Here is a 23,349-nt window from a genome sequence, read left to right on the forward strand (position 1 = left end):
ATGATTACAGGTTTGTGTTCAACACATTGACAAGGGTTTCTATCTGAGCCCTTACTCACAGGTTAATGTTGTTTACAGTTAGTTCTTGCTAAGTGCGCAATGCACTACTCCAACAGCCCTTACTTACACATATGCAATGTCCTACACCCAAAGAGAACAAAAGAAAAAAAACAGGTTGCCCCATACATATAGAGCATATTTTCTATCAGTGCAAGCTTTAAGCTAGCCTTATAGTTTCGTTAACAGACTTAACCTTAAGGCATAAGAAGAACAAATAGTCAATTATTTCCTTAGAGTTTACGCTTGACAGCAAGTTAATGTTAGTAATATGTCTTACACCTAGGTTTTCCACCTTAAAGAAACTATGGATCTAGCCTTACATGGTTTTAAGAGCCTGGGTTTTAGCAAAAACGCAAAACATATGCAAAACAATGTACCATGTGCCAATAGGAAGGTGCTATAGAGGGATTGTCGACATCTTCAATAAGCACCGAAGGGACCAACTGGGCCCCCTCAGCAGATGAGCCGGCTATGAACATCGAAAAGCAAGAAAGGAGTAGTAAAATCGAACAGACTTACTGCCCCTACATAAAACTCTGCGGGTCTGTAGGCAGCATTACGCAGACCCTGATACCCATGTTCCAATTCTGTATAAGACATGACACCTTCGTGACATGCTCACTTTGTGGGGGGCACAACCGTTGGACCAGGAACAAAGTGGTTTAACTGAAAAAAAGCAGAAGGTCACATTGAGCAGGTCAAGGGATATTGATTGCGGGGTACCTACCTTTGGAATGTTCAACGGGGATTCGGCATTGGGGGGCGATATCTTTTTGTTGCTGCTAGCTTGTAATTTGGTAGGACGGAAAATTGTTTTTTGTATAATTTTTGGGCAAGAGAGATTTTTTATTTTCTGTTTAATGGAAATCCTTGGAGAAATTATTATTTGACAGTTTATTATTTGAATGAGATCAGCTGACATAACTTTAAACGACCTTGGAATGAAAACAGATTTTTCAGTCTTGGTTTAACTTGTCTAGCGGTGATGTCACTAAGATGTGTCAGTGACAAGAAGTCGTAATAGCTTTCAACTGCAAAGGAAATTTATATAAACCATTGGCAAAAAAATGAGATACAGTTTATTTTCTTTTACATTTTTTCTTCCAAGTTTGTATATTTTTTTCAAATTTGTGAAAGATTTGTAGCGATGCATAATTAATTTATAAATCAAGAAAAATGTGTGGCGTATAAAAAAATGAAAAAAAAAACTATTATAAAAGTAGAGTTGGTGTAATTGATGCTATTAATCTTGATGACGTACATAAATAATTGGTTTCAATAACCACTTGAGACCAGGAAAATATGTAGACACGTCCAATGATGTCAACGTTGGCAATGTCACGCAGTAATTGTCAACGCCACTTAAGAACATGCGCATTTTGTCTCAGCAGGATCGGACTTTCGATGATAGTGGTGGGGAAGATAAGCAGAAACAGCCAGGCAGACTGCCGTCGTCTCGTCGGCCATTGGAGACCAGCTGATCTGAGTTGACAATAAAATAAAATGTCCCGGTTTTCCACGCGATTTTCGACCGGAAAAGTGTGTAAAACCCGGGCGATTTCCTGCGGAACCCACTAGGTTAGTTTTGAGGAGGCCGACGACGATGGAGCGGGAACGATGGTCGCCCAACTACCAACAATCTGTGAGAATGGGCACGGAGAGGAGCAGCGGCGACAGCAAATCGGCTACCGAGACCGACGGCGATTTGCAAACTTCCCGGATCAAAGAGGACCCCGATGGCCAACACATCAAAAACGAGCAGGGCCCCTCCAGTGTTGCAATTAGGTGGGTATATAGCCATTTAATTGACAGTTATATTTATAGCCCAAAGTGAACTGATTAGTATCTTTTTAAAGTAAACAATTAGCACACATATGTGCCGGCTAATGGGAGGCCTGATAGGTCTAGTAAAACATATCCGAGCTCAGATAAAACTTATTGTAAAGAAGCCCAAAAAAGTTTCACCCATAAAGTGACATAACCATCCCTATTTTATTAAGGGTGATTCAGGGAAACCCTCCAAAGAGCTCCAAAACTGATTCTTATTTTACTGTCCTTGACCTGCCAGTATTTAAAGAACTCTTCCCAAGATCGGCTAATTAAAGTGGAGCATAAATCAACATTAATATTTGAACAAAATTCTAGATAAAAAGATTCCCAATACTGCAACTGAATCTTTTATCTGCACTGCATAAATCTATCTTATCTGTGGCAGCTGTAGAAATTGATAGGGCATATGTTGTCTAATTATAGTGCAATATGGCCTTGAGGCTTACATCTACCTTTTCTAAGCATATTTTTTAAAACATGGTTTTGAACTGGATCTCTGTAAATTGAATTTTCGAAACAATAAATACAGATTTTTAAGAAAGTGCATGAGTTGATTACCTGATCTATCTGTGTCATTTGTACCATATTTTATTACCTGCTCTTAAGCCAGTTGAGCCCTCCGAAACCCTAATAACCTTCCATGATTATTTCCCTATCATAATCATTATCCTCTTTGAGGATTTTGAATATTCAAATAAGCAGTCTCCAGATAATTTATATTATAATTTCCTTTTTAAGCCTTAAAACACTTCTATGACAAAATAAGGATTTTATCATCCCCTGCCTGTTTATTTTTATAGTCCTTCAATCTTATCTCAAGATTTGAAGGATTTAAGAGCTGTACTTTTATATAAATAATGGGTATAGATAATCTTTGGATCCAATAAAGATGAATAAAGACTGAAAGCTTTCCAGGAGAAAGTCACTTAAACTCTGCAAAAATCCTTAGATGTCTGATGATGCTAATGTCATGCTTTGTGCATAGCGAGAAGTCGAGACAAACGATCCAGTTGATCCTGGCCCAAATCAAGTCCCTGTCTCAGAACGACAAATACTTGCTGTATCTGAAGCTGCCCGCTGAGATTACGGACATCATCGACCCCTTCAGGCAGTCCCTCAATCCGCTGGGCAGTCGATCGGAGATCTGTCGTACCATTGTTTGGATTAAAACGCATTTAGAAGAGGACCAAAATATTTCTTTGCCCAAAAAAGAAGTATATGTGGAGTATGAGTAAGTTATCATTCTTAATTTGCTAGAGAAGTATGTAGGGGATATCGAAGTTGTTAGGTTTTCGTAAAGCTAAGCACGTTTTTGTCGATTTGATTGCCTGCGCCAAGCTCACCTTAAAGTACCCGATGGAAAAACGTAGGAGAGAGGATTCAGAAATTTAATCTCTTTGCTGCTTTTACAGCAAGGCCTCGAAACTTGGCTCTAAAGTACCATATGAAGTAAAATTGTCAATTGGCGCATAGCGCCTTCCTAATTCCTATAATAACAATTTGCCAATGCAACATTACACCATAATAACATGTCAACCGTCGGTGTTTTGCTCTTGCAATTGATTGCTCAATTACGACTCCACAAATGGAGAAGTCCTAGCCCTTGTTTAGGATAATCTTTTGGAAATTCCTTTAATGAGTAATTTTCCCGTTTTCCTCGATATGAAAGTGAGGCGAGTTTATGATGCGCAAAACGCATATTCTCGCAGAGCAGCAAGAAATCTCAAAGACATTATAAGTAACATAGAGCTCCTGTAACTCTAAAGGTATTTTTGCTCTCTTACATAAAAAGGGTTTTACGCAACCTTCGAACTGATTTTCAGATATGAAACGGAGTGAGATTAAGACAGTGCATCCCCCATACGTGACCGATTTGAACCTAAGAACGTTCCTATTGAGTATTTCACCAATGAAATGGACGTGCGTTGTCCACAATAGATCTTTTCAAGAAGCACACTCAGGAACCCAATAGCTGGAGGGATCCCTCCGATCGGGTTCATATCAAATGACGCGTCAATTTTTAATAGTACAACCAGGGGGTTTTGCTTCTGAAACCGCGTTCAATTCGTAAATTCCCGCAGAGACTTATGACTGAGATGAACTAGTCACGGTAAATTTGTCTGTGCACTTCTGAATTTGACCATCGACTCCGGTGATGACAGAACCAGTGAAACACTGCGTGATGTGAACGATGGTTAACACTGTCGACACAAAATGAAAGTGACTGACCGCTTTAAAAATAACATCACAATGTTGTAATTTCCCCATTTAACTGACCTGCACGGGCGTGGAAGAAGAACGACACAGAGGTGTTCTCAAAGCTTTCGGGTTCGGTGGTCCGGCGCCCGCGTTGGGAAGGTACCCGATCAAGTTCCAGCACGTTGCCACGGTTTCCAGATCGTGTCGATGGACGATCCAGCACCACTTTTTCACATGCTCAAATCGGCATCCAAACACTTATTAAATTTATTTTTGTATTCCTCTACGAAATAATTAAGTGCTCAGCTGAGTCACACCGATAGATTTGCACGCAATCATGACAATCGTGCCACATGGAGCGGGTGTTATACGTATTGCTTACAGATTAATCTTATTTTTTTTTATCACACAGTTAAGCACATTCGAAGCGAAACGAGCAGTTTTAAATAATTCCAAAAAAAAAATCATAAACATGTTTTGTTGAAAATTGAAAACACGCCTGTTTTCAACCCTCGGGCGCGCCAGGTCGACCCAACCTCCGCTGGGCTTGAACCAGCGATTACAAATTTTCCACGCTACTGCCTCAACCAACTGAGCCAGAATGGCGCACCATTTCGCTCGGGCTATCGGGGCGCCTTCTCCTTCACAACTTTAAGATGTTAGTTGTGTTCGTTATGCCATTAAAAATTTACACATTAGTTAACGTTCGCGCCTTACAGACGTTGAGCAACAATCTGTTGTGGCAAAACCAGTCAGCAAAACGCCGATTCGTGACCTCTGTTAGCTCGGTCAACCCCCCTAGGTCATCGGAACTATTTATGGTGGTTATATGAATGGTTGTGTATGGAATCATCCGCGTACAATACCATCTTGGTATTTTCAACAGTTATACTGGTTGTCTGCACATAGAGAGAAAAAAAGAATTGTCTCGAATGCTGACCTCCGTGTCACTCCACACAGAACCGGTGCAACGGAGAGGGATTCCTTTCCAAAGTCGTAGTTTGCCGGTGAAAAGGTCACAAGAGACGCGGCGTGGACGTCCTTTGAGGGATCAAAGATGACGCCTCGGGTCAAAGTATTCCCAACGGATGCCCAATCGCTGTGCAACCTCCGAGTGTTATTACACCAATATTACATTTTAAAGACCCGCTTGGCAAGAAAGGATGATGGCACAGTTGTAAAACATTCCACTGTACCTCTCTTATCAAATGTCAAGGTCAGTAGGTATTAACTAAATTTGCCAAAGCCTTACACGTCCTTCAAAATTGCTATCGCCCGCTTTTCGGCGTGCACTTAAATCGGCATTATTGAGCTCTCAAGCTTAAAGTTTTACGGTTTGATTGTAGGTAATCTGGCCGTATATTGGAATACTTAAAACTATTCCGCGAAACGTATCAAAATCGAACGTTACAGCATTCGAATATTTATTTTATCCCCAGCAAACACATTTTTTTAGAAACGAGCATTGATAAGTTTTATTGCCGCTAGTTCAAGGTGATGGTGATAAGACTGCCGCGTTATCTTATCGCCTCCGAATCTGCTTTAATTATTGAGAGTAAATACTGCATAATAGCCAAAAAAATTTCGTAGTATTATCTGAATGGAGTTTTACCAGAAAATTTTATGTTTTTTGAGGAAATACATTCTGCGTTTTCAGGCGGTATTGTGCCAAAAACAATATCAAACCCTTATCGCAGGCCGACTTTGGGAAGGTGATGAAGCAGGTGTTTCCGAAAGTGCGAGCAAGGAGGTTGGGCCAGAGAGGAAATTCCAAATACTGCTATTCGGGATTGAGGAGGCGGATCAGTCTCGAACCCCCGGTCTTGCCTGATTTAAGTGACAAACCTTTGGTAAGGTAATTTATTACTCAGGAAATAGCCCGTAGATTAAAGTACTAACCCGATAGATAGTTCCCGTGGGAATGAAAAAAAGAACACCCTCCAGGAAGAATTATCTAAGCATTGAATTTTTTGAGTACCAACGGTCAAATTGTGATAGTATGCTGTTAAGTTCGTGCAGGTTATGCGCATTACAGAGAGACCTGGTGACGTCGAAAGGGCTATTTATGCAATATTTAACAGTTGGCTGCTTAAAAGATGTATATCAGGGTTGAAAATTTCTTTCAAATTTCGCCACTAAGGCGAATATTTCGTTTCCGGAATTGCATATTGATGGGATGAATCGGTGGCATCGACTACAGAAAAACGGTTCACCAAATTGTGAAGAACGTTTACCTCGGGCACATTGCGTTGCTCATTGTCTGCACCGAAGGGGGCTTTTTGAAGTTAATTATTTATAACCTGATTAGATCACATTTTGCTAAATTGATACGTATTTCGTAGAAGGTTCACTGATTTATGGGCTAGATTTTTTAATACATAAAGTATACACCGACATAGACCAAGAACAGCGACGAGTAACCTTTATCAGATTGCAAAGAAAACTCAATCTTTGGCAGTTATTTCATTAACTTAATTCCAATTACAATTTCTCCTTTTACTCGGCTTGCGTGCACTCGTAATTGTACTTAGCCTTAATAAGTTTATCAGAGTATTTCACGTTTGGGATATTGATAGTTAGTTTCGTGTTATCCTCCGGAGTATAAAGTTACTGAAAAAACCGGAAAATAGGAAAACGATGGCATAACGTTGCAGTTACTTAACATGGATTTCTTTCTTTCGGTGCCCGCTTCGCGGCTTCTCGATAAAGTTGAAAGTACTTTAAGGATTTGTCCCTAAATACCGTAGTTTGAAAATGATGACAACCTCAATGTTGCAGTCAACAGAGGCTCCGATAAGCGAGTCGAGCGTAGCCGCCGCTTGGCTGGTCATCAAGGATTGGGCGCAGCAGCAATTGGGGGTTCAGTTCACCTCTCTTCAGTCCTTGGCCCACTATTTGGTTCGCAACTGTTTCGTCGGAGGTGGATGCGATGGAGTTGCAAAATTATCAGCCAATTTGGAAGCGCAGTCTAAAGGTAGAGAAAAATGTTTTCGTTTGAGCAATTCCAAGTGACTATTTCTATGAAGGAGATGATGTAGGGGGCAAAAATGTGAGCAAGCACCGAGAAATGCAGCTGCAATTGCAGAAAAAGATCCAGCAGAGGAGCGAAGGCAAGGAGCGCAAGAGGAAGATTCAAGTAATTCTTTTCAAATTGTAGTTGTTTTGGGTTGTTTTGTTGAGTAATTCTTGTATAATTGAATAGGACTTGGAGATTTGGATCCTACTATGAAATCTTCGTCATTCTAAGAAAAACAGGAACCTTATTCTTCAATAATGTCAGCATGAGTAATACTGTCTTCTGTTAAAGTTACAACACATTTCAGTTAGTCGACAGGTACCAAAATTACAAGCTTGCAGTTCGTTTTGACATTCGCTTCTTTCCTTCCCCCTTTTTTTTCAGTAGAAAAAATTTACATGTTTCCAAGTCCTATTGAATGGAAAATTCCTATTCCGCTGTTGGTAAGCAAATTAATTTTTGTAGTCGGCGAAACCGGATACGAAACCGGGTCCCAAAAAATGTCGCTCGCACAGCGTGCCTGCCTCCGGCATCTCTTCTGTGCTGGCGCAGGAGCCGAATTTGGGCGGCGGCCTGACCAGTGGCGAGTGTAGCACCGCCAGCAGTAGCTGCGGCAGCAACAGCGTCAGTCCGACTCAGGGCAGAACTATCTGTGATAAACCAGAGTTCACTCAGCTAACGGCGTTACCTGATTTTAACAGTTTCCATAAACCGGCGGCGGCTTTGACGGCCGATGTTCCATCTTCCACCCTTTCTGGTAAAAATTGCTTCCATCATTTTGTTACTCTTTACTTAATAGTGGAACAGTAGGTGGGGGTCGAGGAGACAAGTCTACTGCCACCGCCGTCAAAGTGGAGATTTTGCGACTGTCGCAGCCGAAAGACAGCGGGCAAGCCAACAACAAATCGCCGAAAGGCAAAGCCAAGTACAAATCGATCCAGCCGAGACTGCAACCATGTGATATTGCTACGTACAACGCGCCTGTGCAGGCGGCGCCCGTAACGGCGACGACGCCCGCGCTTGCCGACACCCGATCTCAGCTAGTGCAGGATGAACAAGTGAATACTAATGTTAATGGTGAGTTTTCTAGAGCGTGTGATGTTATCAAAAGAAAATTTATGATTACATAATGACAATGTTTCTTTTGCAGATAAGCTTTTGGAGAATAAGTGTGTGAGTAACCTAAACGATTGCGCCGACGACGAAGATGATTTTCCCCTCACTCGAGAAAGGCTCGATAGCGTCAGCAACGTGGAGAAAGACGCCATGGATGAATATTTGGGTACGGTGGGATTCCGCTTAAAAAAGCACAATATGGTATTTTTTCTCTACTCAAAGTAGGAACGAACACGAGTCAGCACGAAGAGGAATTGTCCAAGTACTTCAACGCCAATGAGGACGCGGTAATGGCCGCCCCCGACCTGGACCAAAATTCCAAACTCTCCACCCTGAGGCAGCTACTGGAGCAAAACGGCATTTCCGACAAGAAAAGTGCGCCGATCTCTACCGACCCCATCATGGCTCTGTCCACCCCCTTTCCCAGTCCCCAATTGCCCCATCTCCTGCCCGCCCAACAGTTCAGCCTGATGCCCTCCCTTTCGAATACCGCGAGACGACGCGTCAGCTTCGAAACTACCATTCCCGAAGACTCGGTGCCGCCCAGTCCCAACACCCGAAGTAAAAACTTCAATTTCACCCCTATTTCGCCGAGTTCACCCAGCGGCAGCCACTCGAAATGTTCCAGTACCAGCGCCAGCCCCTTTGTCAGTCCCAGGAACACGCCGGTGCCCCGGGTAAAAAACAACGCCCATCAAAATGCGGGGATAATGCTGGGGACAGAGGGGCGCAAACATTTGAGCGTTAAAGTGAAGAAGGAGTTGGACTTACCGTTGGAGATCCCCGTGGGGGAAGTCAAGGGGTATTTGCCCATGTCGGCTCCGGTAAGCCCCATGCTGGGGTCGAGCAGCAACAAAAGCATGCTGCAAACGTTGTTGAATGCCAATAGTAAGGTACTTTACAAGCCCGAGTACGCGACGGCTCAGGGGGTACCGGATTCTACGCAGCAACAGCAGTTCTTCCCTCCAGATTTGAGGTAAAAGATTATTTTATATAATTAAGTTAAATATTTGCACGTTTTGCTATGGTTCCTCACCAACCATTTTTTTTTTTCGAATTTTCCTTCAGCTTTCTTAAAGCCGCGTTTATCATTCAGTTTGAAAGTCGGAGGTTAAACGTAAACAGAAACGAAGGGCGACCTTAATCGGCCACGTTGCCATTACGTATTAAACGTCAACCCGTCTAGTAAACGGTCTTGAACGATACGTGCGTAAAACAAATCTTTAAATTTAATCAAAGTTAAATGTTCTTTTCTCTCGGTTTTAACCGCTACAGTTTCAATCAGGTGCAGCGTTTTACCATTGGCTTTCGACAAATTGCGGAACACAGGATGCAGCCTTGTCCGTTCGATTTAAAACTATTTGTTCCACAGTAATAACATCTCTGATAATAAAAAGGTGCCTGAAAGTGATAACTGTAAATATACACATATTTTTGTTTCGACTAACGCTTGAAGGTTTTCGATTTTAACCCACAATTTTCGGTGTAGTTTACCAAGTGCTAAAAGGAATTGTCGCGCACAACACGCTAAAGCCGACACCTGAAACCGAAATTCTAGATCTCTCAACTCACGTAACTAAACCTGCCTATAAGCTGGCAACGTCGCGTGCATCATTTGTTCAAACAAATCGCCCAACACAGAAGGCATCAGCTTTTGTTTCAATTTGACATACCATTTTCCCATTTTACCTGATATTTGTCAGTACAATTGTACGCAGCCGGATCAGTAGTCTCACGTAAATAAATCTGGCTATTTTTAAACGAATAACATCTTGAATTTTCGATAAAATACAAATTGAGTGCCTGGTAAGTTTAAAATATTAGAAGTACTTTTAGCAAGATAACACTGCTTTAATGGGATGTGTTAGGTAAACATAATATTCTCACACGACAAAATTTTCGCGTAGCAAACCCCTCTCGGCAACTATGTATTTTGTTCCCAATAACGTCTAACTGGCAGTGTTGCCGGACCGCCGAAGGACACGCAAGTTGGATCCGAAATGCTTCAATCTAAAAAATGGCCACGTAAATAAAGCTAATTTTCTTAAATATCAAATACAAGGTAAAAAATTGCACTTCAAACTCTAGCAGTAGTATATTTAACAAGGAAACTCCAGTTTTATCGCTTGTTTTTATGTGAACGTAACATCGGCGAAGCGAATTTTCATGTTTCAAAAGCAACGTTGCCAGTTGAATAGACATTTTTGGGCTCAATAAGGTCACGTAAATATGTACAGTGCGTCTCTAAAAGGTTTTTACAACGCTCTACCCTAGGTAGCTGATATCAAAATAAAGCGATTTAACACATTGGCCCCAATCCAAAAGTTGATAATAACCGAGCTACAGGGTGGCAAGATCGAAGTGTAAAATTCAATTTTTAGTCATAATTATTGAACAGCAGGAGGAAAACTCATGAAATTTTCCATTTTTTCGGGATGGGGAATTCACATGTGCAAACAAAATTTGTGCAAATCGTAGAGGGCGACACACACGCATTAGGTGCTCATTTAGGACCTTCAGGCTTTTTAGTTCGTAACGGGAGCGCACTTTTGGGTGAGAAAACGTATTTGCGAGGTGTTTTTGCTTAATAAAGAAGCGCCTTAATCAAATCGATAGCTGCAACAAAAACGCTCGTGACGTAAATGCAAAAGATACGCACCTTTCCCAGTCTCGGGTACCAACTATTTTTAATTCGGAAGTACTGGGTATTTGCCAAAAACACGTTTCGTTTTCTTATACTTTTAGGTACCTCTGTCGACGTAAGAAATCCTAGATTTGGTGTTCTTTTCTCTGGATATAAACCCGTAGCGTATGGGTTTTTGGTTCGTTTGCAAAACGCATTCTTCGTAACTCTCAAGTCTCTGAGAACAGAGGAATTGAAGACTTTTTAATTAATTTTATGCTGCTTGACAAAACAAAAAGTATCTTTAAGAGTCCGATGTTACTCAAACCGGTGAAAACTTGTTTTCATTCGTTCAATCGCCAATCACGGCGCCTTCACCACGGCGGCAGCCGCCACTTACGATTGAAGAAAAATTAGCCACATGCAAACGTGTGATCCAGATCACCGTTGAATCGAATCCAAGTCCGTCTTCAAAAAATTGGAGATGGTGTCGACGTCTCAGAAACTAAAAGTGCTATTTTTTTTAATACGAGACGTTAGTGTGTAGAGATTTCAAAACCACTGGAGTGTTGTAAGACGAACTTTTCTCCAGAACCCCTAGTTTTCGGTTTATTTGCAAAAAGCGCCTTCGCCAAAAATTCGTTTCTTCCCCAATACTTCCCGAACGGAAGAAATTTTGCCGACGGTGCCTCGAGAGCTTAACTTGCCGTCAAACTTGACAACTTTTCCCCAATTTAACCGAACTTCTAACGTTTACGGTTGAAAAGACGGCAATAGTGGCCCATAGCGATTCGACCACCTTGTATGGGCGCGTCGCGATTTGTAGCACCTAGAAAAAAGCAATCTTTGATAAGGCCCCTAGAAAAAACTGAGATACGCGTTAAATTTACCTGAATGCCTCGAACGGACTCCGTCAGTGTACATCTCGAGAGCACGCGAAATTATCAGATCCAAAACTCCAACATGGAGGACAGCTTGGGCCACCGACTGGCGGCACACGATGCCTTCGCATATAACACTTTAATCAACGTTTTCAAGTACCTCGACTTCAAGGATTTACTGAATTGTGCACAAGTGTGTAGTCTGTGGTACTGGATCGTTAGGACTGACTTGCTTTGGAGAAATGTCAGGGTCTACAGTTGCTCCGAACATGTATGCATTCCGGTGTATCTTTTTGGCTCAAACCTGAGGCATTTGGAAATTGTGGATCCCTACCGCTTGCCCAGTGAGAGTTTTGCAAAACTGTGTGAACACCTTCCCGTGATAAAGAGGATCGGTTTGCACGGGTGCAACATATATCACCTGGAAACCTTGTCTAAAACGGTTTCGGATAAATTGGATGAAATGTCTGTAGAAGTCAGCTATGGCAAAACGGACTGGAAGTTCTTTAGTAGATTCCAGAACGTATCCCATTTAGATATCACCGTTAGAGGTGGAAGAGTAAAAGACGTGCGCTACTTCCTTAGATCGGCGAAGCTTAGACATCTTAAGATGTTTATGGTTACGACGTCCGTTCAGGACTACCTCGCACCTCTGGAATTGTTGGAATCGTTGTGCTTTAACATAGGACTAAATAATTCATGGTTATTTGACATATTCGAGAGCAACCGCATAAGAGATCTGACGGCACTAACGAAACTCCAAATTCACAACCTGGGATCTAATTACCACATTATGAGCAATCTAAAATTTTTGCCATGTGTAAAAGAACTGATTCTGTTACAAATAGCGCTACCGCCGCCCGCCAGTACTCACAGTATAATGATCGAACTCGCCCAGATCTTCACCGTTACCCATCTTACCATTTCGATCAACAGAATATCATATTTAAACTCGATCCTTGATATTGCCTTGGAGAACGCCGAGCTATTTGAAGGCATAATTGCCATGAAGAATAGGCTCAAATACTTCTGCTGGCAAATCGACGAGAGCGAGTTCATAAGATCAGAACAGTATTTTCATGTGAGAGGCGTCGTCCCCGTGATGTCTTACTCCATTAGAGATAAGGCTCCTTCGAGGGCAGCTCACTGGTCTACCGAGATCATGGACATTCATCTTGATGAATTGGCGACGGTTTTACAATGGCGAATGCCCCAGACTAAAGTGGTATTGACCAAAGCTGATTCTGTGAGGATCGCTGAGAAGAAGCGGCTGAGTTGTTGGAAGTGCGGGAAGACAACAACGGCGTCATGTGGGATCTGGAAGAATTGAACGCAGTCAGACATGACAGTAGGGATAGTACTGCCTAAATAGTGTAAGTGTGGTATTTTATCGTTCAGGCATTGTAACGTGTGTAGAGTTAAGCGTAGACATTGGTGATAACACTACATAAGTAATGTAAGTGAAGTTTTGTATTGTTGATAAAATGTATTATTTATTAGAGCAAAGGACCACAGCCAATGGCTTCTCCTTACAATAGATTAAAATCAATTTGTAATAAATACTTATATAGGGTGACCCGTGTGTATCGAATAATGTTTTCTATATCTTTTGAAATATTGGAGATAGAAAAAAAACGTTTTAATAAAGATTTGGGACTGATTCTTTCGCATATAATGTTGTCTTCGAAATTTTTCTATGTCTCATGGTCTCACGTCCGGAACGGGTATCTCGTTGGACACACCCAGGCACGAAAGTGTTTTTTTGGGGGGGATAAACGAACATTTTGAAATAAATCGCAATAATATTTGTAATGTTAGAGTTCGTTATTTTGCGCGCGCCTATGGCTACCGGTTTCGTTTTTTGCCGATTACTAAAATTCACTGTAAGTGCTCAACTCTTTGCCTTGCATTTATCGATATTTCATCACTCATTTCCCGAAATGCATTATTCTCGAATGAGTAATCTCCCAAACCATCGGGTGGTTCAAATTGTTTGATCTATCCTTAACCACTTCGTTCTTCGCGCGGCCCTTTAAAAAAAAATCGCAGGGGGTCAAATCCGGCGATCGGGCAGGCCGTCCCACTGCTCCTCTCCTGCCAATCCACCTATTGGGAAACACGTTATTTAAATAACTCCTCACTTCTAATCCATAGCGAGGCGGGCCCCGTCTTGCCGAAATCAAGCATCATTTTGATTTGCACAAGAGGCTTCTACTGCGAGAATAATATTCTGGATCAATAGATTTAAACCGCTCCGCTGTTAAAATTTTTTCTAGGAAAACAGGGCTAATTGCGATAGTACCAAGAATTTCCGCCCAAACGTTTGTTTTTTTTGAAGACGTTGCGTGTGATTTTGTACCATTCAGTGAGGATTCCTTTGCGGCCCGCATTGACTAACCAGTTCAGGTTAGTTCTACATAAAAGTTGTCTTCATCAGAAAAAAATGTGGGTTTTGTTGACACGAATTACTCGTGGTTTCGCAAAACTGTAACCTCCTGTTGAAATTATCTACGAAGTGTTCTTGCAACTCGTGTACTTTGTACGGATGATATTTCGCCAGTTTTAGGAGTCTACGAACTGAAGTCTGAGAGACGTTATGGTCCCTTTCCAGCTCTCTGGTAGATACTGTTGGGTTGTCTTGAACTTGCAATGGTAACCCTAATGCTTTGTTACCATCAGTCACCGATTTTGATCGACCTGTCTTAAGTTCATCCCGAACTCTGCCTGTCTCCCCGTATTTTTTTATTATTTCGGACACACCAGATTGGGTCATAGGGGCTCGGTTAGGGTAAACATCATTAAAGAGCTCGCTCGCTTCCTGTTGGGTTCTTTTTCTGTCTCCTAAAACCAACCATTACTGAAATATCGACATATCGATCTTTTCCGGTTAAATATACCATTTTGTACCACTTTAACTGCACTTTACCATCATTAAACATAAATAATTTTTCAATGATCAGCAAAAAATGAAACCGGTAGCCATAGGCGCACGCAAAATAATTAATTCTAACGTTGCAAGCATTATATTTCGAAATTTTCCTGGCGCGACCCCCCAACATTTTTCTGTAGTGGTGGGTAAAAAGAGGTGTCCATTATGTACAGTAAATAAGTAGACAATGGGGGGCTATTTGGGAAAGAAAGTTAGACACTCCAGACGTGAAGTCACACTCGTAGTCGTGAGTAATAGAAAAATTTCAAGGTCATCATTATATACGAAAGAACCAGTCCCAAAGCTTTCGTTTAAACGTGTTTTTTCCTATCTGCAATACTTCAAAAGATATAAACATGATCTCGTACCCATGGGGCATCCCGTATAGTAAAAAATTGAATTTTACGACCAATTAATTTTCCCACTTTTAAACCATCAAATTAGAGCCTTTAGAGATCATGGCCTTTGAGAGAACGTCACTAGCGGTGCTACCGGCCAGCGACGTTCCCAGACAATGATTCCGGCTCGAATTAATCAGCAGTGAACTTTTATTGAATAAAGTCGTGGAAATTTTCTAAAATCGCAAAAATCCTCTTTAATTTGTAAAAATAGCGCCAATATGGCTATAAGTCGAATTTTGGACGTTTCCACCGTAGAGTTTGACAGAAAACTTCTATTCAGGTCTCAGTCAGCGCCCGTAACGCAGATGCAGGCCACTTTTGCGTCGCTCCAAACGATCTCCGAGGAGATTCTGAAACAGGACCCGTTCGAGCCCGATTCCCTGGAAAGTCCCGCGTGCGACAACAACAACTCCTTCAACCTGGACATGTCCAGCAACAATCACGCGGCACTGCTCGAGTACGGGCTGAACGTCATCAACACCTGTCCGACGGATCCTGACTACGTGCAATACACCCAAAAAGTACGCACGGCCGTTCGCTCCCAGAGCATGGACATGGACATGGGCTTCGACGTAAATAAATGTAGATCTGTTACCGCGTTCCCTCGGGATCTAGCTTCGGAAAGTGGCAGCAAACAGCAGTTCCAAACTAGTTCCCGATCGTATCCGTCTACCCCGTTGAATTCCAACGGGGGGTTTGTCTATCAAGGGTTAAGCGGTGAGGGAGGGGAAAACACGTCTTCGGGGGGGATTGGTTTCATGGCGGGGTTCGTTGAGGGGGACGATTTCTCGATAATGGAGAACGGGGAGAGTTTGGTCGATGACAACGACATCCTGATGCAGCAGAGTTTCAATGGCGATATTAATTAGGGAACAGTGGTTTGTGGTCATGTTTCTTCAGCGTTTGTTACTGTTTCAGCCGATGCCATTCAAAAATATTTTCAACGAGATGGCAACGCTGTATCGAGCTTTTGTTTTTACAGATTGACTTTAACAATTGTCACTGCGATGAGCCAACCAGCCAGTTGCGTTCGTCAGAAGCGCGTTTATCTGATAACGGTATGTATACAGTATGTCGTTGATCTAGTGTGAAAACGACATCCAGGATCGATTTGGAAATGTAATAAAAACCAAATGTGGACGTGTGGGAAACTGTGTGACTTCCGAACATCTAAAGCACGCATCTGCGGTTTTTTCCAGATGGCGCCGCGTTAACGTAAAAATCCACGTAACCAAGGTAACATTCGCTGTTTGTGATTTGTCCAAATTTTTGACAAATCAGATCGACAGTAACAGTTCGAACAACCCCGAAGGTTTGTGTCGAAGATCGCGGCACACTCCGTTCTGACAGATAGAACCTAATTTGACGTATGTCAGAACGCCAAATTAGGTGTTTTATTAGTGCTAAAAAAATTTGGATAATGACATGAATTTTGTTGTTCACGCTTGCAATTTAATTGAATTGAAGGTTTGTTTTCTGCGGGGAATAGTTCAAATTGGGAACTTTTAGCATTTACGCAGGCATGGGTACAGTGAATATGAAGTGATAACATTTCGGCAGTGCCACTGACTGCAATAAATTATTACAGACAGGTAGGGAATGACGTCGAGCAATGAGTGGTGGAAAATTAGAGCAGATAATTGAGAAATTCAGCGGGAAATAGGATTTGGTTTTCGAATCTGTCAAATTCGACATATATTTTTATCACTTTATGTTCATTGTCCCTATTTCTGAGTAAATGCTAAAAATTATTTATTCACGCCACTGGTTTCAAACCTGCGACCGGGCGGGGTGTATGTAGAACATGTACGGTGTCATATGTCATACCCCTAAATACACCTGTCATCTGAAATGGAATGATACAGTTTTTGCTAATTTTGCATTATTTTTGAAATAAGTAATGAGTCGTAATAAGTAAGTGCATAACAATTTCCATATTGCCTGCACAAGAAAAAAATTAATAACATTTTCGCTGAAATAACTGAAAAAGTGTACCTAGAAAAAATAACAAAGATGAAGTAGGTAGAAAAATAAATGAAAAGTCAAATTTGCTTTCTTCAAAGCCGAAAAAACACTATGCTTGTACTTCTCTACATGACTCTAGAGAGTTTGACTTTTTACACAGATAGAACATGTCAAATAACCACGTGATAAACATAAAAAAAAATTGCAATTGCTGCAGTTGTAAATAGTTTTTCTGTCAACATTTCGCGGGCATATGCGGGGCACCCCTGCGAAAGTCGCCGGCTCTTTCCAGGCACATCGGCATCTTCAACATCAGAGCTTCGTCTTTTCACCTGAAAACCTCTTGGAAGTCGCCAATTTTGGCACCGAAACTAGATTTTTTTCATTAAAAAAAAAACTCCCTTTTCCGTTTTCTTGTGTGTTGCATTTATAAATTACTTCCGAATCGATTCGGGCATAGTTCAGTAGCGCACGGAAAATCGTGAGTGGCCACCCCTTCCCATTAAATGAAACATGGTAGTGGGTTGACGTCTGATCGACCATATCCATTTCGCCCTTCGTGCGATTGTAGAAAGTTGCCACTTCACGTTTCAGTGACTCGCCGGTTTCATTATCGATACCTGAGGTGTGATGAAGCGATGACGTAAGGAAAACAATTTTCGATTTCCTTAGTGCAGTTGTGGCAAAAAATAATAACAGAGCTTTGTTAAGGAATTACCAAAAACGCATACAGTAAGAACTTTTAATAATAATTAAGAAAACTTGAGTATATTACTTTGTTACAAATAAAATAAATTATTCTGATAAGTAAAAAATAAAATATATACTTGGAAGTTAAAGAGAAACTAAAAATATTCACAAAACGCCACGGTCGAACTAATAGCAGTATTTTATTAACTTTATAAAAATAAACAGATAAGTTCTCGCAATCTCGATATTTTGCCGTGAACCCCTTAGTGGCAATGACACCGTCACGTCGATCACCCATGGAATTCACCACGTCTTAGCATCCAACAAAAGGAATGTTTTTCCGCGAATTTTCCACCGCAGCCCAAACACCATTTCGATTTTTCGGTTTCTCTCGTGCTACAGCGTCTTTGACATCGCCCCAGAAATTTTCAATTGGATCGAGATCCGGACTGTGAACTGGCCAATCTAATACGTTAATATTTTTATCGTTTAAAAATCGTTTGTAAAGTCGGCCAGTATGCTTTGGATCGTTATCGTGCGTAAACGCCCATCTTAGTGGCGTTTCATATCGCGCATAAATTCCCTCAAAATGCTAACATAATTTCTGGAAATTATGATGTTTTTTTATCCAAAATGTAAGTCCTACTACATAGTGGCAAAAACGTGCTCACACCGTAATTTATCGAACCTCCGTGTTTAACGGTCTTAAGGGTGTAGTCATGTTGGTAGGCAGTTCCTGGGGGACGTTGGACGTGAACTCTTTGGTACTACCAAATGATACCACCTCACTTTCACCCGACCAAAGAATATTACGGCACTTTGAAGGCAGCCAATCTAAATGTGCTCTTGCAAAGTCTAATAGTTTTTTTTATATTTTTTATTGAGCAAAGAACCCTTTTGCTGATAGATTGGAATCCTGAATGGTGGCAGCCTTATGGTTCTTGTTGAAATATCTCCATTCGCCGTCTCCTGGAGATGAGAAGAAGAGGCAAATGGATGGGCCTTTGCAACTCACATCTTGATTCAGTTTTCTTATGTGGCGGTTTGCCGTTTCCCCCCACGGGTTTCGGGTTTAGGTTGCCAGTTTGGAGCACTTTTCCCCGTTTTCGCCGAACAACCCAAAAGATTTTGAATTTCTGAGTAATTTTTGCCCTCATTACGTCTTTTTTTTTTTAAGTTAAGTCTCGCTTTTCTGCAGAACAAAGCGTTTTTCTCCCCATGTTCTTCTTGAAAATGGAAATGCTGCTTCATAATTGCGTACATAGTGGAAAAATAAGGATTTACTTACGAATGGAGAGAGTAAAACTCGTACGAATCCCAAGAAATTGCGAAAACTTCAATTATTTTGTCCGTTTAAGGTTGGACATCACTACGGTATGCTCTTGGAGTTTTGTTTATTCGTATTTTATCAAAACAATTTTTTGTGTGATATTTGAACTGAATGTTGATAAATTTCAATGTGGTACTTTTTTGCATCGAGAGAATTTCAACACGCAAAATCTGCGCGTTCTGCAATTTTATCGAGGTACTGCTATTATTTTGACCACAACTGCGCATGCGACACCAAAGTGACATCCTTTTGCAAACCGAATTTCGACGATTTGTGCTTTTTCCAAAAAAAAAACTTGAAGGTAGCTGCCCTTTATTTTTCCGGAGGGTACTTGCAGATGTTAGACGATGCTCGTTGAGCATCTTTGTTATCACTTCATGACTGGCAAGCTAATTGTCAAAGGATATGTTTCTGCCAAATCCGGATATTGGTGCAATCGGTCTAACTCCCGCATCGTTTGGCGGTTTGTTCCTCCTCGCAATGGAATCCTCTTGCCGCTTTCCTATATAAATCTCAAGATTCGAAACCTCACTTGAAGAGTTTATTCGGGATATATGAGCGCATACGTGTATCATCCGAAAACACGGCGATTTCTGAACTTTTACAATTTTTTATTTTTTGTTAGAAATTCCTTCGGCGTATACACAATTGGACAATTCCGAACGAACCGTTCAAAAATGCTCTGATCGTTGCTGATTTACCCATTTCAAGCCGTTCAGCGCGATTTTCGAAGTTATCAAATCTAACACAAATTTGTAAAATAACAAAGTGTTGAAGTGACGTGGTATTTCGGAACTTGACGAAATCGGTGCCCCAGGGGTCTCCCAAACTTAGTCTCGTAGGGTCACATCTACCCGCCCAAAACAGAGATCTAATTAGAGCCCCGATTTCCTCACAACTGGGTTCCTGCACCATGTTTTGATGTGAACCATCATAGTTCTCTGCCTTGTAACGCAATTTTATACTTTTCCATCTAACAATATCATTTATCACGGTGTTATCAAATAACTGCATGAAGCACTTAATTGGAGTTTTAGCGCTGCGTCCGGCAGTCTTGACACTCGGTAAATCCGTTACAATATTTCCTCTTCTAGTTTTCATAGCTCTAGAGTAATGTACCTTCCCTGTTCCGTCTCTTCCAATATAATAACATCGATTTGGTAAAATTGTCCTTTCCTCGTCGTCGACCTCAGCAGTGCCAGTGGCATCACCGCCAATCTCTCCTTGAATTTTCAGCTTTTCTACGCTGTCTTTAGCAGGATTATCCCGAATCATCCAGCTCGCTTTTCGATCCGATTGACGTCTCCTTTTCGTTAGTTTCTTCCCATGATGTCTGCTAAGCGCCGTTGCTCTATCGCACGCGATGCCATAATTTAATATCTGCAATAACACTCGTGGTGCAATAGGTACCTTTGAATCGAATGGGTGCAACCCGGCGGGAATTAAAGCAATATAACCCGTTCGGTTCGGGGGAAACACCGTTCTGCAATGTCAATTCTTGCCGTGAGGAACGTGACTCCGCCGTGCGGGGCTGCGCGGCATTGGTCGAAACCGCGAAATTTATGATGATCGGGGTATGCCATACCACACCACACAGTCTCGCAGTTAAACTGTATTGCCCGGATCCTGAAAATTGCCTTCAGTCGTGGAAATTCCATTCCGAACCGCTTCGTTTCCAAAATACTGAAGATCTTAAGGAAAATCGTTTTTTTGCTGTTATTGAAAAGAAGTATATATAGAAAATTAAATTAAATTAGATTAAATTAAAACCACCCAAAGTAAGTGTTTTACGCTTAGAAACATGACCATAAACAGTACACTACAACCGAATCGACTTAAATGTTGCATCGTCTTCAGTTTCTTCTTCAAAAGGGTCGTCTGTGATAAATTACATTTGGAATATTAAATTTATTACGTTTGCTGCTGTGTCCAAGGGACACAAGTTAAAGGTCTACCAGGAGAAACCCATCACAGTCCTACAGTTAGGGACTAACCGTAGTAGATTTTAAGAAGGGTGATTCACGCGAAATGGTCTTTGTCGATATAAGTCTGAATCGTAGTTTTCGAGCTGCGCCAAATGTTTGTTTTGTACAAAATTACATTAAAGAAATTGTTGCGTTTGGAAATTTATTGAAAATGATATATATTATATTTATTTAATTCTTGGTCAGTCAAGGTACCTAAACGTATCGTAAATTTAGGCAGTGTAACCGAGAGCTTTTCTAGAATATTGTGATACACTAAAAGTCTCTAAAAAAAAAAATATTACTACTACATGTTATCCGCTTGCCTGTATCGATGTAATTAATGTAATTTATTATTGTAAAAAGACACGAATTTGTGCCTAAGGCCCGACTCTGAATTAAGTGCACTTCAGAAGTACTGATGATATTCGTCGAAACGAAGCCGCATTAACATGTCAAATCGAGACCAAAATAAGTTCTCAGCAGAGCCCATACATCTCACTATTATAGACATATAATAAGAATTATTATACAGGTGATTATTTGACTTATGTAGGGTATTGTGATATTACACCTTTAGAGTGGTTTTAGAACTTGTACCGTCCGCCCTAGAAATCCAACGGTCATCTGCGGTGGTGTGTCTATAAAAGAACCGAAAGCGGTTACTTTTAGTCAATAAGGACGTTAAGGCTCGTTATAAAGCAAGATGTGATAAGTGTTAGTTATAATATAAGAAACGTTTGGGGGCCTTTGTATTTCTAGGCAGACGTGAAGACCATGCTAATGGAGAATTTATAATAAACTATTTTTGGTAATTGCTGCAACTCTTATGTTAGTCTTAGATTCGTATAAGTGAGAATTTAATCTTTCTTCCTATTATCTTTTTTATACGGGCACCGGAATGCGTTTTTGGGAACGATTGATGTCAATTTACACGGTCCAAACATATCCTCGTTTTGAACACCAGTTTTAGTATGTAACACTCCATCGAATATTCATATTATTATACTTACCTAAGTGGTTTAACGCACTTCTATCTAAAAACCGTTGTACTATTCTGTTTCTGTCCTAACTGCCTCCTGTACTTCTTTTTTAGTCTTTTATCTTGTTATTAATGATCTCTTTTATATATTATTTGCCAAAAAAGAATAAATGTTAATGAACTGTGTAGTTTTGCTTTTTGGCAGAATGTAACGCACTAAACTATAGTGATGGTGATGAAAAAATGCGTGTAAATAATACCGACTAAAAGTCTGAATATTAAATTGATAAGCTCATTTTATTGTTGTCGGGAACGGTTTTCGAGTAAGAAGGCAAAATATTTTTGCGAGAGATTTAAAACAAAAAGTTGTTATTTTCAAAAGTACAAATTTATAATTTTAAATACAAAAAAGGTGAAATGAAACTTAAGACTAGTTTGGATGTTTGGTGTACTATTTGTATCTATATGAACAATAAAAATATATTCGTATTTGTTTCTTTTTAATTTGTTTGTGGTTTTATTTTGTCCCTTTGCGCCCTTTTTTCAAACACGATTTCAATGTTTCGCGCAAAGCGAGCACGATTTGATGCCCGTCGACGTTACTCCAACCAGCGTTCTTTCGGTCCTCCGCCCTTTGATGGTTAACGGCTACCGTGAACGGAAAACACTGCTAAAGGCGGCTTTTCCAAATTAATTCAAAATTAAATTTTCTTGATTTTTTAAAGATCGCTGGTGCCAACGTCCAGACGTAACGCGGGCATATCGTGTGTAATCTAACATTATAGAACAATAATTTGAAGAACCTGGATGCGAGTGACACTACCAGCCACGTTCATATTTGATGACAGAATAAATTCCGTGTATAAAAGCTATATCTTACCCCAACAGGTCAAAGAAGCACTAATTTACATACCTTTTTTTAACACTAAAAGCGATTATGGCACGAAAAAATCTGGAAATTCTTTCCGAACAATTCAAGGTCCAATCTAACTCGCGGCCATTTTCTGGCGTCCGTCACGTGATCAAATCTTCGTTTCTTACTGGCCTCCATGTTATAAACCTCGTTCAATTGTTATTCCCACCTGACTGGTTGAGGGCGATTTTAATCGGTTAATTCATACTCAAACATAAATTAATTGCACATGAAACTATCAATGAAATTCCATTTCCTTGGACCGTAAAATTAAGAACTTTTTGAAATTTACGTCCTATTAAGATTCAAACAAGAAAATGGAAATGTAACTGGCATTCGATTTAGAATTAGAAGTTCCCTTAACTTTTAAATATCGTTAATAAAACAATGGATGCCATCAGTTTTGGTGCAAGACACCTCTGAGTTACAAGCAGAATTACTAGATGGTAA

General features: G+C 40.7%; 2 protein-coding genes across 4 annotated transcripts; both read left to right on the top strand.

The window, feature by feature from the left end:
* Positions 1–514: 514 nt before the first annotated feature.
* LOC136339265 (DNA-binding protein RFX7) lies at positions 515–22,490 on the top strand. Of its 3 annotated transcripts, none has more exons than XM_066282375.1 (10): positions 515–1,845; positions 2,876–3,121; positions 5,747–5,939; positions 6,868–7,063; positions 7,116–7,225; positions 7,571–7,862; positions 7,913–8,182; positions 8,256–8,387; positions 8,444–9,197; positions 15,336–22,490. In XM_066282375.1, the coding sequence occupies exons 1-10, from the start codon at positions 1,664–1,666 to the stop codon at positions 15,922–15,924; spliced, it is 2,964 nt and encodes a 987-aa protein (XP_066138472.1). In that variant the 5' UTR covers positions 515–1,663; the 3' UTR covers positions 15,925–22,490. The 3 variants fall into 3 exon arrangements, with proteins under 3 accessions (XP_066138472.1, XP_066138481.1, XP_066138490.1); XM_066282384.1 differs by having other exon boundaries at positions 8,447–9,197; XM_066282393.1 differs by having other exon boundaries at positions 7,916–8,182.
* LOC136339280 (uncharacterized) lies at positions 11,442–13,385 on the top strand. The gene has a single exon (XM_066282402.1). The coding sequence runs from the start codon at positions 11,739–11,741 to the stop codon at positions 13,053–13,055; it is 1,317 nt and encodes a 438-aa protein (XP_066138499.1). The 5' UTR covers positions 11,442–11,738; the 3' UTR covers positions 13,056–13,385.
* Positions 22,491–23,349: the final 859 nt, after the last annotated feature.

Source organism: Euwallacea fornicatus, chromosome 1 (assembly GCF_040115645.1).
Source record: "Euwallacea fornicatus isolate EFF26 chromosome 1, ASM4011564v1, whole genome shotgun sequence".
Taxonomy (NCBI): Eukaryota; Metazoa; Arthropoda; class Insecta; order Coleoptera; family Curculionidae; genus Euwallacea; species Euwallacea fornicatus.